Source organism: Penicillium macrosclerotiorum (genome assembly GCF_028827735.1).
Source record: "Penicillium macrosclerotiorum strain IBT 26536 chromosome Unknown utg000002l_segment0_segment0, whole genome shotgun sequence".
NCBI lineage: Eukaryota > Fungi > Ascomycota > Eurotiomycetes > Eurotiales > Aspergillaceae > Penicillium > Penicillium macrosclerotiorum.
Genome location: NW_026643082.1, coordinates 457,134 through 475,300, shown reverse-complemented (window position 1 = coordinate 475,300; position 18,167 = coordinate 457,134). Strand labels below are relative to the sequence as shown.

Here is an 18,167-nt window from a genome sequence, read left to right as displayed (position 1 = left end):
CCCTGAGAGTTAAATATTCATTCCCCTATTATACGAATATCGACTACGAGTATCAACCAAGACCGATGGACAATATTCCATTAATCTCAGAGCACGAATTTGGAAAAGGCTCTTATACTTCTCACAAACCATGACCACTACTTCACCTTCACCACAAATGTAGAAGCTTAGAGGCACATTCTTCAGATTTTCTCAAGTTCTTCCTCAAGAAAAAGACCAAGCTCAAAGAAGCGGGCGACAAGCGCGAAGAATTCTGGGGAATCTATGCGCGCGAAACTATCAGCCTAAGTTAGATCATTCTCTTAAAATTTTGTGTGCGTTTCACCGGCGCTAATTTTCTTTATTGCCTGGATCGTACCTCACGGTCTTGACACGGATCTATAAACCCCATCTGTCTCGCTCTTCATGATGATCTCGATGCTTTCTTAATTTTGGAGCGTGTTTCTTGGCAGGTTGCCATATGGACGGCCTCCTTAAGTCCGTTGTGTTATAATTACTAGGTTTATTTTACAAGCCGTAAAATTGTTCTGATATTCCTAATCGTGAAATGCTTAAAAATATGAATTTGACCTACTGCAGGAATGGTGTCATCCAATGACCATACTATTTTGAATTTTCTGTTATGCAGAATGACTCAGAATCGATGCATATAAGACTACCCCACTCACAGATTCGGACAAGAAGACACATTCTCTTCTCCATATTTCAATGTTTCTGCTCAAGCATCCCTACAATCCCTTATAGGTTGGACCGTGTTCCCAGACAGATGCAGTCTCTTCCTTAGTTTAACATTCAAGGCCATGTCAGATCATAACGTAAGAGATCACTGAGCGTGAAGCGCAATATACATATTGCCAACCAATTAAGAGTAGTGGTTCAAATCGCAAAGGTTTGACCCCAGATAATTGAGCCAGATTCTGGGGGCCCAAATTCTTCACTATCATCTGTATAAGCAACTCGCGCATTGAACTCAGTGGTTTGAATTACCAGACCGCCCAGTGAAGACCGCAATAGAAACCGGTGTGCCGTTTCAATCCTTTCAAGAACAGGTTTATTAACTTCATTGAATATAATGTAGAGGGGAAAGAGTATGAAGGGCCGATTCTAGAAGACTTCCGCGGTGGACGAGGATCTTGTGACTACCAAGCCGCGCAACTACAAAATGATCACCCTCGAATACGTATATATTTGCCGATATTTATTTTTTCTGGGTATGATGGAACTATTTCCGCGTTGGGGATGTCAGACAACACCGGATCGCACGGCTCGGTATTTCGACGATCCGGTCTACACAGTCTACACACGAGAACATTTGGGCAAGAAGTGAGAAAGTTACAAAATCAGGGGGCAAGGGAAAACCGAATCATCCGAGTCTTGGCAATGACATTAATGCTTCAATCACTATCGGATACACCTGTGGATCCATATATTGAGGAGGGGGAATCTCGAAACCAGAAAAGCACACTTTTGTTGTTCACCAACGACCCGAAAGACTGAGAATGTGGAGATGGGAGAGGTCCTAAGGACCGAAATGCAATCCCTTTTGCCCTGAACGCCTTCAGCATAAGCCCCATTGCAGAAAACCGTGACCTAGATCAAGCAAATTGCCCCATTGACACCCGAATTAGTGCGCTGAACTCCTTCACCGGGTCAAAGCAACCACGGTGACGTCTATAAATACATCGTGTCACGGTCATGAAAGCAAAATGGTAGAATAAAAACAAAAAAAAATGAAAAGAAAGAAAGGAAAGCCAACGGGATATGCCATGCAGGAGCCCAGTAGTCGGGCCGTGGCCTGATCGAACTGGCAGCGGGCTATCACCGTATCACTGCGTCACGGCTCATGCGCGAGGGTGCTTCCCCGGCCGCCACATCCCGGCGCCCAGGAGGTTTTGCTTCAGAAGAGCTAATTCCTTCTGCATCGCCTGGTTTTCTTGCTGAATTCCCTCAATGTACGTCAGGGCGTTGGTCAGGATCTCGGATTTCTTTAGAGAACCGGCGCCCGCGCGGCCGGCCTGTTTGTGTACGGCGGCGGGGGAGATGGCCTTCTCGAGGGCGAGGAATTTGGCATTCATATTGGTGCGGTAGCGTTTCTCGATGATGTTATGGGCAGCGCGCTTAGCGGCGTTGCGGCCCTGGGTGTCTTGGCTGGTGGATGACGAGCGGTGCGAGTCGTCAGACAGGCTGCGAGCTTTGCGGCTGCCGTTGGGCTGCGCACGTCTGTCGGCACGAGGGGCAATATACTCTTGGGGCTTGATTTCAGGGCTCGACGACCAGCGGGTGGAGGAGGCATTGCTCTGGGTGGACTGGCGTGTCGTTGGTTTTGAGCGAGTCTTTTCGGTCGGGGTTTGGTCGAGCATCGCCATGTCGATGGAAGGTCGAGCACCAGCAGACCATGACTGGTCGTCGCTATCGAGATCCTATATGAAAATGCTGTCAGAAAGCGATTCGAATGTGCTTAACATATATTTATATGCAATATTTGACCGCTTTTTCCGAGTGAGTACGTACCGATGAGAGAGAGACAGTATCTTCGGATGTGGGCATGGTAAACCCGCTGATCGCTGTCGGGGTGCCGAAGGGATCCATGAAAAGGTCCTTGGTGTCGGCGTTGGTCAAGCTGTCGGCGAAGTCAAATGACACAGAGTCCATATCAGCGGGATTTAATGAGAACAGGTCGATTGTGCTATCATAGGACCAATGGCCAGGAAGTGGCTCAGCCCCTTTGGTGGGAAAGAGATCGATCGGACGAGACTGTGGGCTGAGAGGCTGGTTGAGATATCGTTCATCCTCTAACGACAACGTCGAGAGAGGGTTGGGTCGATTGAATGCCATCATGAGAGTCAGCAAGTTGCTCGTACATGCACTGATGAAGATGACTTGTTGACCGTTGATCGATGAAGGGTTGGAGGTGGACCGGGTGGGGTATGCTGGGAGAAGATATATATAATCTGGACTGCGCACGAGGACGGATTGGGACGGCAGTAGACAACAGTGGCGATGTATCGAAGGATCGGGGAATCTAGGATTCCAAGATTGAGAGGGAAGATTTGTAAAAATATCACAATTATGGAAGTGGATTAACCATGGAACAGGATTAGGTTCGGCCAGCTATTTTATATAGAAAGGGCTGAAAAGGCCAGGGGAAGAAGGATGACGACTTATCGCGGTTGTTTGACCGAGCTTGCGAGCCGAGATTGAACCTGTGATGTCAGGGGATTGCACTATACTAGCGCTATTAGACAGTATCAGAGTAAAAAAAGAATAAGAACCAAATAAAAACAAGTCAGAAAAAAGAAGGAAAAAATCAAAAAATGGAAAAAATATGAACCAGGCCCCGAAGACCCTGCCCCGTCGAGTTCAACGGCGTGAACGACAGTGCTGGATTCGCTCGGTGCAGTGAAGCCGAGATCACCTTAGCACGGCCGGCTCCGACAAAACCGACTGACGCGTGAAGCCAGTGAAGAACGCAGCAACGAGACGATGGTCAGCAGTGGAGAACCGCCGGGCCAAGCATTGCCCGGCCGAGTCTCGGAGCCGACGCCTAACGGCTTAACGGCTTCACGCCCCCGTGGGACGCAAGTGCACTATGAACGTCAATTTGCATTGTTTAAGCATAGCATTAGGCCGGGGTACTTTGTTGCTTGTGAATCATTGCTTTCTGATTGATCCGCTTGCTCGCATCAGGCGGAAAAATTCATTCCCTGCTGTTACCCTGTCTACTTCCCGTACAGAATGATGCGGCCCAGTATGATTGCTGGGTACGACGAGCCCCCTCTTGCGCCGTCACTCCGCAGGACTTCCCGGTCGCTGGTCTTCACCAGTATACTTATGACACACAAGAATTTCATTTCACTATGATTGGCGTGTTGCAGATCCTCATCGCGACGGTTTTCGTCAGAAGACTCGTCCCGGGATCTCTAGCAGCCGTCTGTTGGTCCCGCGACACCAACACATCCCCAGTACCTCTGGACAGAGTCCCGGAATAGACAGAGAAAGGAGATATAATCAATATCCTGCTCAGAGATATCCTGCTATGAAAATCCGCTAAATATCGACTAGTCCAAGGTACACACCTTTTGACACGCCACTCGCATCATCCGAAGCAGGGTCCGCGCAAGCATCACTATGCGAAGATCGCTTAATCCTAATTGGATTGATATTTCGGGAACCTCACCCGGCACTACAGAACTCATAATGGAACAGTGGCAATATGCAGTAGACAGCCAGCCCCCCTCCGCATTCGTACAGAAATCCTCCGACGTGGCCAATTCCATGTGCGTTTGCGGCCCAGCCAGCTGCAAGTCTCCTCAATTGTATTGTATTGTAGTCGGTCGGTAAACGAGGTTTGAAAGGCCAGCCTTGTGTCGAACAGGCGGAACCGGGTATGGGGACAAGCCAGATTAGGCGTGAAATAGTGCGACATTTAGTCTGCTTGGTCCATCCACTCCCAAGGCGCGTATTTCCCGCTGACCCAACTCTTCCCCAAAACGGACCTGTCAATTGCCCCTTTTGGCCGTGGGGTGATTCGGATCGAGTCTTTCCTTTGGATCTGCGCCGGTTGATGTCCTGATGTCCTGGTCCCGATCTCTACCGATCCCTTTCTGTTTGTCCTCGTGACACCGAAGTATAAGCAGAACGAACTGAAGACGGAACGCAATTCTCGCGGATCCAATCCCGGTGAACATTTTGGTATCGACTCCTGGGTCAATCTGAACTGTCTCATGATTGAGTATTACTCTACGCCCAGAGATCGAGGGGTTTTGCGACCCGGGTTCCGTCAGCTGAAGCCGGGCGAGTCGCCAACGTAACCCAACTGGACGAGGACCCCAACAAGGCAAGATTGACGATCGTCCACTTCCCCTAAAACAATTATTGATAGCAAATTGTATCCAGATTGGTGCAAAATATCGTTTCAGATGTTTTTGTCTGACATGCAACCATCTCTATGTCCCCCGCTGTCCTAGGTTTCTGCGGCAGGCCCAGTCCACGCTGAACAGCCGGCCCGCATACCGAAATGGACGAAGCAATCAGACTTTGGACAAGGATATCCCACAAAATGATTATTGCTCACAATTTCATCACCCTGGAAGGCCCATAACGGGGTCAGTCCATACGGCAGGCCTCGGTCCGGGTGGGGTTGGACAGCCACCCCGGCACTAAGGCCGACACCGACGCGCCGTCCACGGGTCGTGTCTGGATCGTACTGCCGATTCTAGGCTTTCCCCGGATTCTAGGTTCCGCGGCGGGATCTACGTCGGCAGCTAGCCTGTGTGGGAGTCAGCCCTGTGCACTTCTTGGGACTTTCCGGGGGGGTAAAATCTCAACCGCCATGCTTTCAAGCATGGAGAGAATGGAAGCCATTGTCTTGAATATACTCATGTGATGACTATGAAATCTTCGTTCCTTTCTCGGCATGCTCTACAATGTTTGTTTCGAAGGAAATATTCGGCTGGCTGCTTGCTGACGTATTGGCCGAATCGGTGGGTTGGTTTGGGAAAATGAAGTCAAACCGGCTTTCGCAAGCAGCATTGTGCTTGCTTGCGCCTCCTTTCGGCTGACTCATGAATATTTTATTGACCAACAGAGATTAAGTACTACTTTCCCAGTCCGTTATTCAAAAAACATCACTCGATTATGATGGTTCATCTTTCAACGTGATCCCTGGCATCCTTCGGACGAAGACAATGCCCGTACGCTGGCCCGTTCCAGGCAGGGGTAATGTTCGGCTTATATATCCAATGCGGTAACAACATCTCCAAGAAGATACAGAAATGATGTTCCCAAATTTTATGAAGTCTCCTGAACTTCTGTCTATGGTCCTTGTGGGCTTTGCCAATTCTAGATGTATATTTGAAGGCAGTACCTAGCCACAATCTGGCCCCCAACTACGTCTGTGTCGACAGTTGATCACGTCCTGACAAGTTTAATCACGCCTGCGATCATCAAAATTTGAAGTATTACATCCTCGTCGATGATTTGCGAAAAAGCATGGATTGTAGCCATCTCTCTTTCGCCCTGTCTTGTCCGAGTCGGAGAGTACTGCCCAGCTCGCCATACTTGTGGTGGGGGGATTCTATCATTGATCCAGTGCACGGCCCATGACGCACCTGTGGAACATCCACCCATCTTATCATCTCAATACCCGCTCAATCGCGAGCAATTGTTATTGGATCAAGGATGCCATCTCATCCATGTGCATGAATCGATACCAGATTATTAGCAAGATTCAGATGTTTTCCCTGTATGCTCCCAATCAATTGTAGTACATTCCTGCATTCCGCCCATTTCAGCCATCTGAGCTTGGGGAATCCAGATGCATGTGGATCCTTTGGGTAGCGAGGTGGCCATGGGGACCGCCTGCATCGGAATTTGGTACAAGGACGACGTAGTTGATTGGTATGTCCATGCATGTAGTGTGCGAGAAAAAGGTTGGATACAAACAAATTTGAGTTTGAGAATTCTATGCTCTATGATTCTAACCTGAGATCAACATGGATATACCACACTTTCTTGAATCTGCGTTGCGTTCGGTGTGCACCCCACGCTTTTTGGAACGACTCATCGGTGAAACTACCTTTTAGGGGCCCATAATCACAAAGATCTACAGCAATACCGCATGGCCCAAGCATATTCACAAATAGGACCAAAGATCTTCGATGGAGGGGACGATCAAGATCGTGTGCCTTGACGAGCTGTGATACGAGCTCCCTCATGGCGCACAAGTGACATACAGAGGCCCTTTTGGGAGGGTTAAAAAGGCCCGAAAGCCAACTCGCTATGAAAACTTTTTCCTCATCCTTTCAGGACTTTCTACAACCCAACTTTTGGATTTGATTGATTTTTATTCCACCAAAATGTTACTGTATCATAACCCATGGCTACTTCTCTCGCAAGGTTTTGAATGATTCGCTAACCCTACGATGGTTCGAAGGACTCCGGAACAACAATACCAGGAACTGGTCAAGCGCAGCAACATTCCAAAAGATGAGGTCCTCACTTTATTTGATCAATTGAAGCCTGCTAAGCTCGAGCAATTCATTGGTCCCTGGAAAGCCGCCAGCGTGAGTACTGGCCACCCGATTGAGCAAATGCTTAACGACATGCGTTGGGCTGGCAAGAATTTTCGATCTATTGAAGATGTCGATCCAGTCGTGATTTACAAAGACGATGGATCTCGTAGATGGAATGAGGACTATGGTCACGCCCGAGTAAGACAAACAACTCCTGCATCTCCTTTCTCAATATTCATTTTGGCTTGATGTCCATCATCATCCTTAAGTCTAACGGATTACTAACCATGGTTGCCGCAATTCATACAGCTTCGTCAAGTCGAGTTCCGTGGGGTTGTTTCTACGGCTATGGTTTACGACGATTTTCCTATCATTGACTACTTTCGATATGTGAACGATGACTTATTGGCTGGAGCAATGGATTCGAAAATCCATCAGGGTGGAACATATTATTTCTATATATATAGGTGAAAGATATCGTAACACCTTAGATTGCATTAAAATTGAACACACTTCCTCGGAATTACGTCAACCTCTTTAAACTTTTTGCGCTTTTCAATTGTTGAATTTTTGCGCCTTTGGTTTGTGCCATGTTCAGGCTACTGAGTCTCAATAGAGCTTCACGTCAGCACCTTATATCCCATATCCTGGATCCTGAATTTTTGCACGAGTACACCATTGTTGGGATTTATATACTGACTATTGGAGTTGCAGCACAATAGTTTCAAGACTAGCGAAAGATCGACACAGGAATCTGAATCCACATGGTTCTGGGTATAGTGCTTTGCCCCCATTTTTCCGACGCGGACCGACCGGCCGAGTTATCATTCGTACCATTGTTAAGAGAAACCTCAGTCCACTTGGATGAACTAGAGTGGTAAGCAAGAATCTCAGTGATCAATGTCTATATCGTGTTTGGTTACCATGGCCATTCCATTCTATACAAGTTATCAACTTACCCTTGATGTACGTATTGGAATGCGAAATGGCCTCGGGCGGGAACTAGCGGTGGGAGAGGTGTGATATATAGGGCTACACTGCTGTCTATAGCAAATCAGACACCCTTTTCCTTCTATTGCAGTACTATCCATAGTTGTTTTCTCTTTCTTTTCTGTAGCCTCTAGAGGCGTTCCTGTGTCGCATACAGCGACCGTCTCTGACGACAGTTCAGTATGCAGCATAGCCATGACGATCATCGGGCGGCACCCCCAAAGGAAACCGGATGGGACCAAGGCAGCAAGATCGCCAGAACCAAGATTGTCTAGTTGAGCCAAGAACGAATGGAGACGCTTCCGAAATGCTACTAAGTTGGATTTGTTGAAGTTGACTAGCCGAGAATAGAACGTGGAACCCAAAGGAAATGCCCCGAATAATCCCCGCCAGACATTTCGGGATCGGCAGTGGCTTATACCCCGAAAAGCCGGCTCCGCATTATTCGGATGATGCGGATAAGCTCAACAAAATTTAGGCAGTCTTATCCAGAAGACCCTGCTACCAGGGACTTCTGTAACCTATTTTGTCGTGCTACATTGGTCGGCCAATAGTTTTTATACAAGAATCACTGCAAAAAGAGAAGAAATAAAAACACAAGGAATTGATCAGGGCACTACCATTTCACATTACTTCGCTCGTGGGCTCATTCATGCCAGAATTGCCAAAAAGACGGTGTGCAAGTATATGCTATTCCCCCACGAGGGTTGTGGGGGGTTGCAAGACATGTTTCAACTTCTCCAGAGGATCGCCCAATAAACCGGGCATGGCCAGAGTCGGTAATCGCTGTGATTGTAAATGGAAACAACTCCGACTTTCAAAACTTCTCAATGCAGTTTAAGCATGTCTGAGCTTGAGCCGGTACCTGTCTGCTCAAGGTCTTAGAAATGATATAAATGGCCATTCATGTCCTGGAAAAGGTTTACTATCACACAAAATCACTTGACATCATCTAATCAAACAACTCCTTTCAACCACAATGAAGTTCTCGATTGCCGCCGTTGTTGGCTTCGTCAGCGCCATCAGTGCCACCAGCCTGCCTGCTGCGTTCACTCTGGTTGCCGATGGTGGAAAGACTGTTCTGACTGATGGCCGTGAGTAAAAAGCAGTTTCTCTTTCGTGAATTGAAAAATAACTAACTCAAAGGGTTATACAGAGAGCGCCTGGATCGGTGCAAACACCACTAATCACGAGATCCTTATCCGTAAGTCAAATGAACCAAACCAACCCATACAACAATTTTGATAACTCATCAATCTAGTGCGTTCCGGTGGCGATACTGGCCTCGTTTCCTTCACATCCAAGTCTGAGACCCCTACAGGTTTCCAGAACCTTTATATCATTGAGAACTCTGTCTCACCCGTCGGCCTGACCATTCCTCACTCTGGCGCTGTCCCCGAGGATGCTAGCACCACCAACTTTGGTGTCAACGACGACGGCTACTTCACCCACAATGGCAACGCCTACTTTGCTATTGATGGCTATGGAGAGAGTGCTGCCAAGGAGATCTACTGGTACGGTGCTCACAACTCCGAGTACATGGCGGTCAACCTTTGGGTCAAGGAATGCAAGGGCTGCTAAGTCCGAGTATGCTTCTTTCTCGCCGTATTTTCGTTTGGCTTGTAATTATTATTTTGGGTGACAGTCATCACTTGTCCTTTAAGCGATCCTTCATCGCTACTTTGTATTTCGCTACCTAGATATCCGCATCACACAAGGTATTGACAGGAATTTTTCCTATTTGGTAATTTTTCTATGATTTAAAAAGTGCATCATCCAATCAAAGATTTGATCGTTGTCTCGTAAGCCTCTGGCTCTCTTCCAAGAATGTCTCGGAGAGCCGGTGACACTACTGCAGTTTCACCATTCTTTATAGCCTGCCAGGCGGTCGCCCACTCTCGTGAGAGATCCACCCCATGGTATGTATGTTTATCACCAATCTGTGGAAGTGATACATATTCCTCCACCGATATTTCTCGAATTTTCAGGCCCATTCCTAAAGCGCGACCAATAATATCCACAGTCTCCGAGAGAGATATTTCCCTTTGCCCGGAAAGCAAGACCTTTTTATTCAAGTAGCGGAAGCTCATCGGACCTTTGATGAAAGATACAACCAGCTTGGCAGTCGCTTCGCCTAGCTCATCTCGCTTTACCCAGGACACACCTGGTCCAGAACCGGAATGCGGGATGGTGATCTCATCTACCGGGTTCTGTGGATCAAACCAGGCCGTGTAGATGGGGAATGACTCAGAGTACAATCCTTCACGGACAGATGTGTAGGTGATTTTATCGGTCAATTCAGAGAGATACCTTTCTGTCTCGAGATGTGCACCCATAACGTGGGCAACACTGTCGTCTTCTAAATCGCCGGCAAAGCCAAGAGAGGAATAGAATATATGCCTTACGCCATTTTTGATCGCAAGGTCAATGGCAAGACGATGGACCTGGTTGATGGTATTAGTTGACTCTTCTGATTCAACTCCCATTTTTGATTCACGAACCTCCACGCGATGTTTAATCTCAAACGATGCATATGATATGAGGATCAGGGTATCCACCCCGTCAAAAGCATTTTCCAGTGTAGATTTATCATCGTAGTCCGCCCTTCTCAAGGTTGCACCAGAATGGTTCAATTCTGCAAGTTTTTCAGGATGGCGTGCAATTAGAATGAGTTGAGATGGTGGCACGAGCTTTGTGAGGTGATGCACAATGCTCATGCCAAGCCCGCCGGAGGCGGGGAAGACTCCAATTCTAGTGGTTGCCATCGTAAAGAAAATGCAAAGTTTTTTGGATGCAATATACTTGGTATGTTTACTCAACTTATAATACACGCTCTTGTGTCTTTTGACCCGCAGTGGACAGAATGCATCAGTAGCAACTCGAGCTTGTGGTGGTAGGAGGGTGGGTCATTGTTGACTCGTAGAATTGATCAGCATCTGATTATAAATGGCCCTCGGTCGCTCTTAAGTACTGCCGAAGATTGAAATTGCACCGTTGTTTCGGAGTTACCCCTCGGGGTTTAGAGTTAAAGTCGCAGGCGTTAAAAATTTCCCATTTATGCGGACTTGCTGTAAAATAAGATAAGACCATATTGAATATTCAGCTTCGAATCTAAACTGGCAGGCGAACAATCCTAAGTAATTACATAGAAGTCTACTTCCTCCATGGCCAGTTTTTATACCTTATATGAGAGGATATATCGGCCTCCGTCATATTCGGTCACTGTGTAATACTCCTTGCGTACTGGGTTATAGCTGAGATCTTCATTGCCAGCCATGAACCACCCAGGAAATTCCTTCGCAGCTTCACCCTCCTTCCAAGTCCAAAGGTCACCAGCTTTTGGGTCGCGGCCGTTACTGCGCGACAAATAGAACTTCTTCTCATAAGATACTCCACCTTGCATGCGAAGAATATCAACACAGTGAGCCCAGCTCGCAGTAGCCAGGCCAGTATCATCGGTGCGCAGGCGACGTGTTGTATAGTCCAGGTCGTACTTGACAAGTCGAATCGGAACAGGAACGTTGTTGTCGTCGACCTCTCCCTCACGCACAAATTCACCAACCAGAAGAGTATCTGGTGAGTCGCTTCTGTCAAGAGAGATCCAAGAGAATCGGAAGGGCGAGTCCGTTCCAGGAGTCCATTTGTACCAGCTGTAGCAGATGTCAATCGAGGGTCACTGGAAATAGCCCTTACATGAATTACACTCACTAGATTTGAGGGAGGACATATCGATATCCATCAGCCGAATACCCCTTACCATCGCCAAGGTTCCCAACCCCATCGGCAATATCGACTTCCCAGATGTTCTCTAAATCAAACGCACGGATGCCGTTCACTGTGTCCACAACGTATAGGATGTTACCATACCATGCAATGCCACCGGCGTGCACAGCAACCTCCTTGAAGTCATCATCCTCAGTAGGATAGACTAGAAGTACATGTCGATACTCATGGGTTGTGCGATCGACAAAGCTAAGTCGAACACTTTTGTTGTCCTCACGATGCCAGCTGACAATCCACGCCTCATGATCGTTCCATGTACCGGACCCAAGAGCATCAGCTGAGCTGGTTATGCCTTGGGGTGTCCACTTTGTCGTCTCATAATCACCTGAGTTCCATGCCCAAGCTTCAGACGGGGACCCCGTACCGACCGGCGGAGAACCCTTGTTGAGCGCCCGGTTGGCCGATTCTAAAACGGCCGTTACGCTGACATTTTTTCCGACGCCTTGAAAATGCTTGGCCAATGCAGCAAGATGCGAGTTATCAGCAGATTCCTGGAGCGTGAAATCTTTGGCGTTGATAACATTGTTATTGTTGCAGTACCGTACATCGGATGCAAAAACGGTTGACATTGAAAGAAATGCTGTGCAAAGCGAAAATAAAGGAGAGTAGAGCATTTTTAAATATGCTCGGGAGATATTTTGTTAGGAAAATTCTTAATAGTCTTGTGGATGTCATTGGCATCGCGACACGAGATATTGCTTTTATATTGATGAGATCCAATGCACTTTGCGCAACGCAAAAAAAATTGTATACGAGGTATCATCCGCTCTGGCACTCAGAAGACTTTACTAAATTTGTTTTATTTAACACTTCATACGCGACGGTTGCAAGATAATCCACCTGGGCGGATGAGATCGTCGAGGATACGAGACTCGGCTATCCTGGAGTAGCAGCCAAGCCCGGCCGGGAGTCTTAAAATAGACCACGAAGTTGCAGTGCGTTCGTGAAGATATTTAGCGCAGAAAGTAGCCTCTTGGCAGTGCGGGAGGCTTATGATGAAGCTCGTATTATAGAGCCGCTAATTAAGATGAAGTAAGAGATTGAAAGCGCTTTGAGTGTTGCACATCAGCCTATGCCGAAATCAAAAACAGATCGCATGACTTGATTCATAACTCATAAAAGCAATATGTAGAGAAGAGAGGTGTCAATATACACGCCTAAGAAAACCCAAAAAAATAATACAAGGAATTTGTCTTCAGTTCACACCACCTGTTCCAAACAACTCCATCTTAATGCGATCAGCAGGCACTTTTTTCTCCATGAGATTGGCTTGCACATCGTTCATGAACTTGTCGGGGCCGCAGATATAATACTCGGTTCGAGAATCGTCAAGGAAAAGATCCTTCACTCCGTCCAGCTTGTTCAAATCTACACGACCCACGTGGTCATAATCCAGGCCTTGCTTCTCATTCTCAGATGGATGACTATTGAAGAAGGTTGACCGGAGATTCGAATGCTCTTTCTGTATGCTGGTTATGTGCTCTTTGAAAGCTCGTGCCGCAGATGATCGAGCACCATGAATGAAATGCAGCTTGCGCTCGGAAGGGGCCGATTTCGTAGTCAAAGTGTTCAACATCGACGTCAATGGTGTCAAGCCAACACCAGCTGAAATAAGAACGACCGGATTTGTTGGGCTAGCATCGTTGCTCGAAAGGAAAAAGTCGCCACACGGGTGAGAGACCTTCAACAAATCTCCCTTGTTGAATTTGTCGTGGAGGAGGTTCGACACGTTACCAGGGTGAGCAGCCGCGCCGGCATCGGGCGAGTTCAATCCCTTCTCCCTTTTGACACTGATTCTATAATATTCCGGAGAGGGTTTGTCGCTAAGCGAGTACTGACGGGGCTGCGGATTTTTCAGCTCGGGCACATAAATCTGCACAGAGATATATTGACCCGGGGAAAATGCAGGCAGCGGTCTGCCATCAGATGGCGCCAGATAGAAAGAAGTGATTTCGTTCGACTCTTTCACCTTGTCGACAATCTTAAAGTCGCGCCAATCAGTCCACCCCTCGCTCTGTTCATAGATCTGCTTCTCCCGCCCGATCATGATGTCGGCTAGTTGCCAGTATGCAGCCGCCCAAGCATCTTTGATCTCCGGCGTCAATGCTTCGCCGAGAACCTCGCCCATTGCTTCGAGCAAGTACTTCCCAACAATTTTATAGTGGTCTGGCTTGATGAAAAGTGAGGCATGTTTGTTGCAGATCAGCTCCACAGCAGGGCCCAGCGCCCCCAGATTGTCGATGTTTGAGGCATATGCAAACAATGCACCGGCCAAAGCACGGGGCTGGTGGCCGTTGACTTGATTCGGGATGTTGAATATACTGTTCAACTCCGGGTGAGCCGTTAGCATATTCTTATAGAAAACGGTGGTGATGGTGTTGCCATGCTCCACCAGAACAGGCACAGTAGCCTTGATGAGATGGAGCTGGTCCGGTGTTAATGCTGCGACGGAGCCCATGAGTGGCAATTCTATTGATATTTTGAAAATGCCAAATCGTGAGAATAACAATGATCAATTTATATGAGGATTGACTTCAATGTATCATGCGGGAAATGTGTAATTGACAATCGGCCGTTGGCCAACTATTTATCTCCACAGTTCACCGAGTCACGCACACTAGAAAATTTGCAAGTGACACCTGCATGGCCCCATACGTACAAGTCCCGGCGTCTAGAAATATGAAGAAACGCGTACCTGAGCGGGTATTGCGGTCCGGTACGGTTGGAACTTCGATTTGACCCGAAAAAAACAAGTATCTCCGCGGAATAGTCCCTAGGCGGTGGGAAGCGCACAACGTGGTTCGACGGCCGTTTCGTCCGGCTGGCGTTTTCTCGGGTTTGCATTTTCAAGCACGGCGCGGATAATATTTCTGGCGTACGGAGTCGATTTTATTTTGATTAGGTTCTGCGTGGCTCAGAACAGGCTTATGGATGAAAAAGCTATACGGAATACAGATCATCTATACCTGCCTTACACTTGCAAAAACTCTCGCTCTGATAAGGTTAGGCACTCCCGTCAAAGCGCCGATCAGGACCAGTGAGGAACCAGTAGATCGGCATCGATAAGAACCACCTTCTGTAATGACATTGGGTTTTGATAGGCCGAGTGGTCTCAAAAAAGTTCTCCATGCAGCTTGCTTGTCAGTTCGGTATGCCGTGGCTTTCGACCCAGTCAAAAGACCCTGGGCGTAACTAGGCGAGCGTAAATCCCGACCGGTCAGGCCATGACGAGGATGTTTAGGAACATGAAAGGTGCCGAACAGCCGCCAATGACGAACGACAAGCCAGTGGCCTTTAAGGAAAATCATTTATTATATTAGATATAGGCAACGGTGTGCATAGGTGAATCTCAACAGCTACTTCATTTCCCCCTTAGTGACAATCGGCAGACATTTCGCATCGACATATCGCGCAGAACCTTTTCTTTCTTTTCTATGGCTTCACACTAGAGAAGGATGAGCCGTGGATTTAAATTTTTACTTTAACTCGGGGGTTTTTTTTTCTATGGGGTCATGTGCCTTATCCTAGCGGACAAAAAGGGTCCTCTTCAGTCTTTCCTCGCCTAACCTGTTCCAGGGTTGTCCCGTCGAACCCGAAACCCCCAAAATGTGACACTCGACTCAGCAATCTGCCCTGGAGCAGAGCACATGAGTAAAAAGTCAAAATACTATCAAAACCTTTATAATTCATCCAATTCTTGTTATCCAATGCGGTTTGGTGTTCTCCGATCCAAGGACGCAGTGCTTTTGAACGACATTCTATGAGCCCTTGATTTTAAAACACAGCAGCAATAGGACCACAAGGAATCTACATTGAGCCAATAATTAAATGACCCACATAAAAATTGTTAAAAATTGACCAATCACCAAGTGATATCCCATTGAAAGTTTGGCTTGAAAGTTCTAGACAGTCCAGCATTGTCCGGATGCGGAAGGCCGGGTGTTGCCGCCCAACAAGAACCCTGGGGATTCGTCCATCCATAAAATGAGCCAGGCGAAATATTGACCTCATCATTGAGCATCCTGAGACACAGAACTGGTTATCGTTGTATCTATCACCCCAGTTAGGAAACAATACTGGGAAAATGGCTTTGCGAAAGCCTCGCGGAACATATACTTGCCAACTCTCCCCATGCCAAGACAAGGTCGATGATACATGGACATTTATTTTGCCGTGATATGGTCTCTATAGTGACGTCTGCGAGAAATTTAAACATTGAATAAATATCTCGTCACTTAGCCGTAGCCACTGGGTAATGGTTTCTCTGGACTAGTTTAAGGAAACCACTCCGATTTTTCAAAGGCTAGGCAGTTGGAAGGGCAACACTCGCTTATTTGCAGCATATCATTTCACTAATAGTCGATATCATTATGTTTGGCAATCACAAGCGTGAAGTCTCCCAGACTTCCACTCTGGGTGGCCCCTCTGGACCCGGCGGCCGTGGCCAGCTACCTATGCTGCAGATGCCGGACAAGCTGCGCTTCAACTTGCTCTGCATGATGGGAGAGTTCGTTGGCACTTTCTTGTTTTTATTCTTTTCTTTTGCAGGAACCCAAGTCTCAAACACCCCAAAGCCTGAGCCAGGTTCGGATCCTAACACTTCAAATCTCCTGTACTCCTCGCTGTGCTTCGGCTTCGCTCTGACTGTCAATGTCTGGGCATTTTTCCGTGTGACTGGCGGTCTTTTTAATCCTGCGGTACGATCTTTGAGTATTCATCTGGGACATGAATCTAATTCTGATAGGTCACTCTCGCTCTTTGCTTAACTGGTGGTATGCCAGCTCTTCGTGGTTTGATGGTGTTCCCAGCTCAACTCGTTGCTGGTATTGCTGCAGCCGGTGTTGTCAGCGCTCTGTTCCCTGGGCCACTCAATGTCGCAACTAGACTGGGAGGTGGCGCTTCCATCTCTCAAGGGCTGTTCATTGAAATGTTCCTGACTGCCCAATTGGTGCTGGTTATCATCATGTTGGCCGTTGTCAAGCACAAGTCGACATATCTGGCTCCAGTTGGCATTGGTCTCGCATTTTTCCTATGTGAGATGGTTGGTAAGTTTTATCGCAGACGACATCTTCATATCTATTATCTTACCATGCTCTTCATTTAAGGTGACTTCTACACGGGTGGTTCCCTCAATCCTGCTCGATCGCTGGGGCCAGACACCATCAACCGAAGTTTCCCTGGATATCATTGGATTTACTGGGTCGGTCCTTTGTTGGGCTCGCTACTTGCTTCTGGCTTTTACCACCTTCTGTGCTGGGTCCGCTGGGAGAACATCAATCCCGGTCAGGATCTCAATGAGTGGGAGATCAAGGCACGAAAAGCCTCCATGGCTCCGTCGGACAACACTTTTACCGATACTCTACACAACGGTAATCAGGAGTCCAACGATGTGGCGCCCGAGCAACAGGTCTAGGTTTTTCTCGTACAGAAACCATCCTGTTGATGGCATATTCTTAAGTGATTTCTACAGTGGTAATGGCTCAGTAAGATCGAAGCCTGCCAGCTGCTTTCTTATTTATTGATACCTGAAGTCTTCATTGAATCACCAATCAGTAAAGTCAGATAATACTTACATTGAAACTCCCCTTCATGTTCATACATACTCATAATAACGTATCTTATTGATGATAGATGACATTCGATTATTTGTCTGAAATTCCCAAGAAAAGTGCTTGTTAGCAATGGTGCTTAGGTTAATGTGGTCCTGTCCCATATCTGATATCTGGGGTTCGTGTCTACCGTGGATAAGTAGTGTGGCAGTAGAAACGATATGCGTAAGAGATTGCGACCGGTGGAGTATTCGAATTCAGCGACGAAAGTTATTTGAAATCTGACTCGGGACGTGCCCAAATTAACTGCCAAACGAAGCCTTTAAATAGTGTAGTGGGGATATGGCCCCGGGCAGGAACTAGCGGTGTGATATAAATATTTGATATTATGAAGCAACCCCGATGTCTATAGCAACTTATGCGCTCTTTATTTTCTACTACTATGGTGTGTCCTACTTTACTATGGTGTGTCCTACTTCCCTTTCGCGGCCCCTAGGGGCGTTCCACGCTCGCAGACTTCCGTAGAACCTGCCGAGGAGAAACTCCACAAAATACCACACAGCGGACAGCTCCCCGGTGGGAGGTGAATGTCGTTCATTGGCCTTGAATAGCTGCCCCTGTCTCGCCAAGGCCAATTTCATTCTCAATCACTGCATGACTAGGCTGCATGAATGGCCCCAATTCCACGCCGATCAGCCGCCTCAATCAGCAGCATGCCCTCTTCAGGGACGGAGATGAACCGGGGATACAGATCCATCATCCAGACTAACCCGTACAACGTGCAGCTATAGCGTCCACGGGGATATACAAAGGGTATTGTGCCAGGGAATGG

At 47.5% G+C, this 18,167-nt stretch overlaps 7 protein-coding genes across 7 annotated transcripts; 3 read left to right on the top strand and 4 right to left on the bottom strand.

Annotated features, from left to right (window-relative positions):
- Positions 1-1,841: 1,841 nt before the first annotated feature.
- On the bottom strand, positions 1,842-2,838 carry N7462_001329 (uncharacterized protein; the record flags this gene model as incomplete). Its single annotated transcript, XM_057073055.1, has 2 exons — positions 1,842-2,420; positions 2,512-2,838. 2 exons carry the CDS (start codon positions 2,836-2,838, stop codon positions 1,842-1,844), a joined length of 906 nt encoding a protein of 301 aa, XP_056936696.1.
- A 4,085-nt stretch (positions 2,839-6,923) lies between these two features.
- N7462_001328 (DUF4334 domain-containing protein) lies at positions 6,924-7,484 on the top strand (the record flags this gene model as incomplete). Its single annotated transcript, XM_057073054.1, has 2 exons — positions 6,924-7,211; positions 7,323-7,484. 2 exons carry the CDS (start codon positions 6,924-6,926, stop codon positions 7,482-7,484), a joined length of 450 nt encoding a protein of 149 aa, XP_056936695.1.
- A 1,498-nt stretch (positions 7,485-8,982) lies between these two features.
- On the top strand, positions 8,983-9,584 carry N7462_001327 (uncharacterized protein; the record flags this gene model as incomplete). Its single annotated transcript, XM_057073053.1, has 3 exons — positions 8,983-9,097; positions 9,160-9,207; positions 9,265-9,584. The coding sequence occupies 3 exons, from the start codon at positions 8,983-8,985 to the stop codon at positions 9,582-9,584; spliced, it is 483 nt and encodes a 160-aa protein (XP_056936694.1).
- A 191-nt stretch (positions 9,585-9,775) lies between these two features.
- On the bottom strand, positions 9,776-10,768 carry N7462_001326 (uncharacterized protein; the record flags this gene model as incomplete). Its single annotated transcript, XM_057073052.1, has 1 exon — positions 9,776-10,768. The coding sequence occupies one exon, from the start codon at positions 10,766-10,768 to the stop codon at positions 9,776-9,778; it is 993 nt and encodes a 330-aa protein (XP_056936693.1).
- Positions 10,769-11,178: 410 nt separating this feature from the next.
- On the bottom strand, positions 11,179-12,355 carry N7462_001325 (uncharacterized protein; the record flags this gene model as incomplete). Its single annotated transcript, XM_057073051.1, has 2 exons — positions 11,179-11,653; positions 11,712-12,355. 2 exons carry the CDS (start codon positions 12,353-12,355, stop codon positions 11,179-11,181), a joined length of 1,119 nt encoding a protein of 372 aa, XP_056936692.1.
- A 626-nt stretch (positions 12,356-12,981) lies between these two features.
- On the bottom strand, positions 12,982-14,244 carry fhpA (flavohemoprotein; the record flags this gene model as incomplete). The annotated part of the gene is made up of 1 exon (XM_057073050.1): positions 12,982-14,244. The coding sequence occupies one exon, from the start codon at positions 14,242-14,244 to the stop codon at positions 12,982-12,984; it is 1,263 nt and encodes a 420-aa protein (XP_056936691.1).
- A 1,912-nt stretch (positions 14,245-16,156) lies between these two features.
- N7462_001323 (uncharacterized protein) lies at positions 16,157-17,199 on the top strand (the record flags this gene model as incomplete). The annotated part of the gene is made up of 3 exons (XM_057073049.1): positions 16,157-16,483; positions 16,531-16,831; positions 16,892-17,199. The coding sequence occupies 3 exons, from the start codon at positions 16,157-16,159 to the stop codon at positions 17,197-17,199; spliced, it is 936 nt and encodes a 311-aa protein (XP_056936690.1).
- Positions 17,200-18,167: the final 968 nt, after the last annotated feature.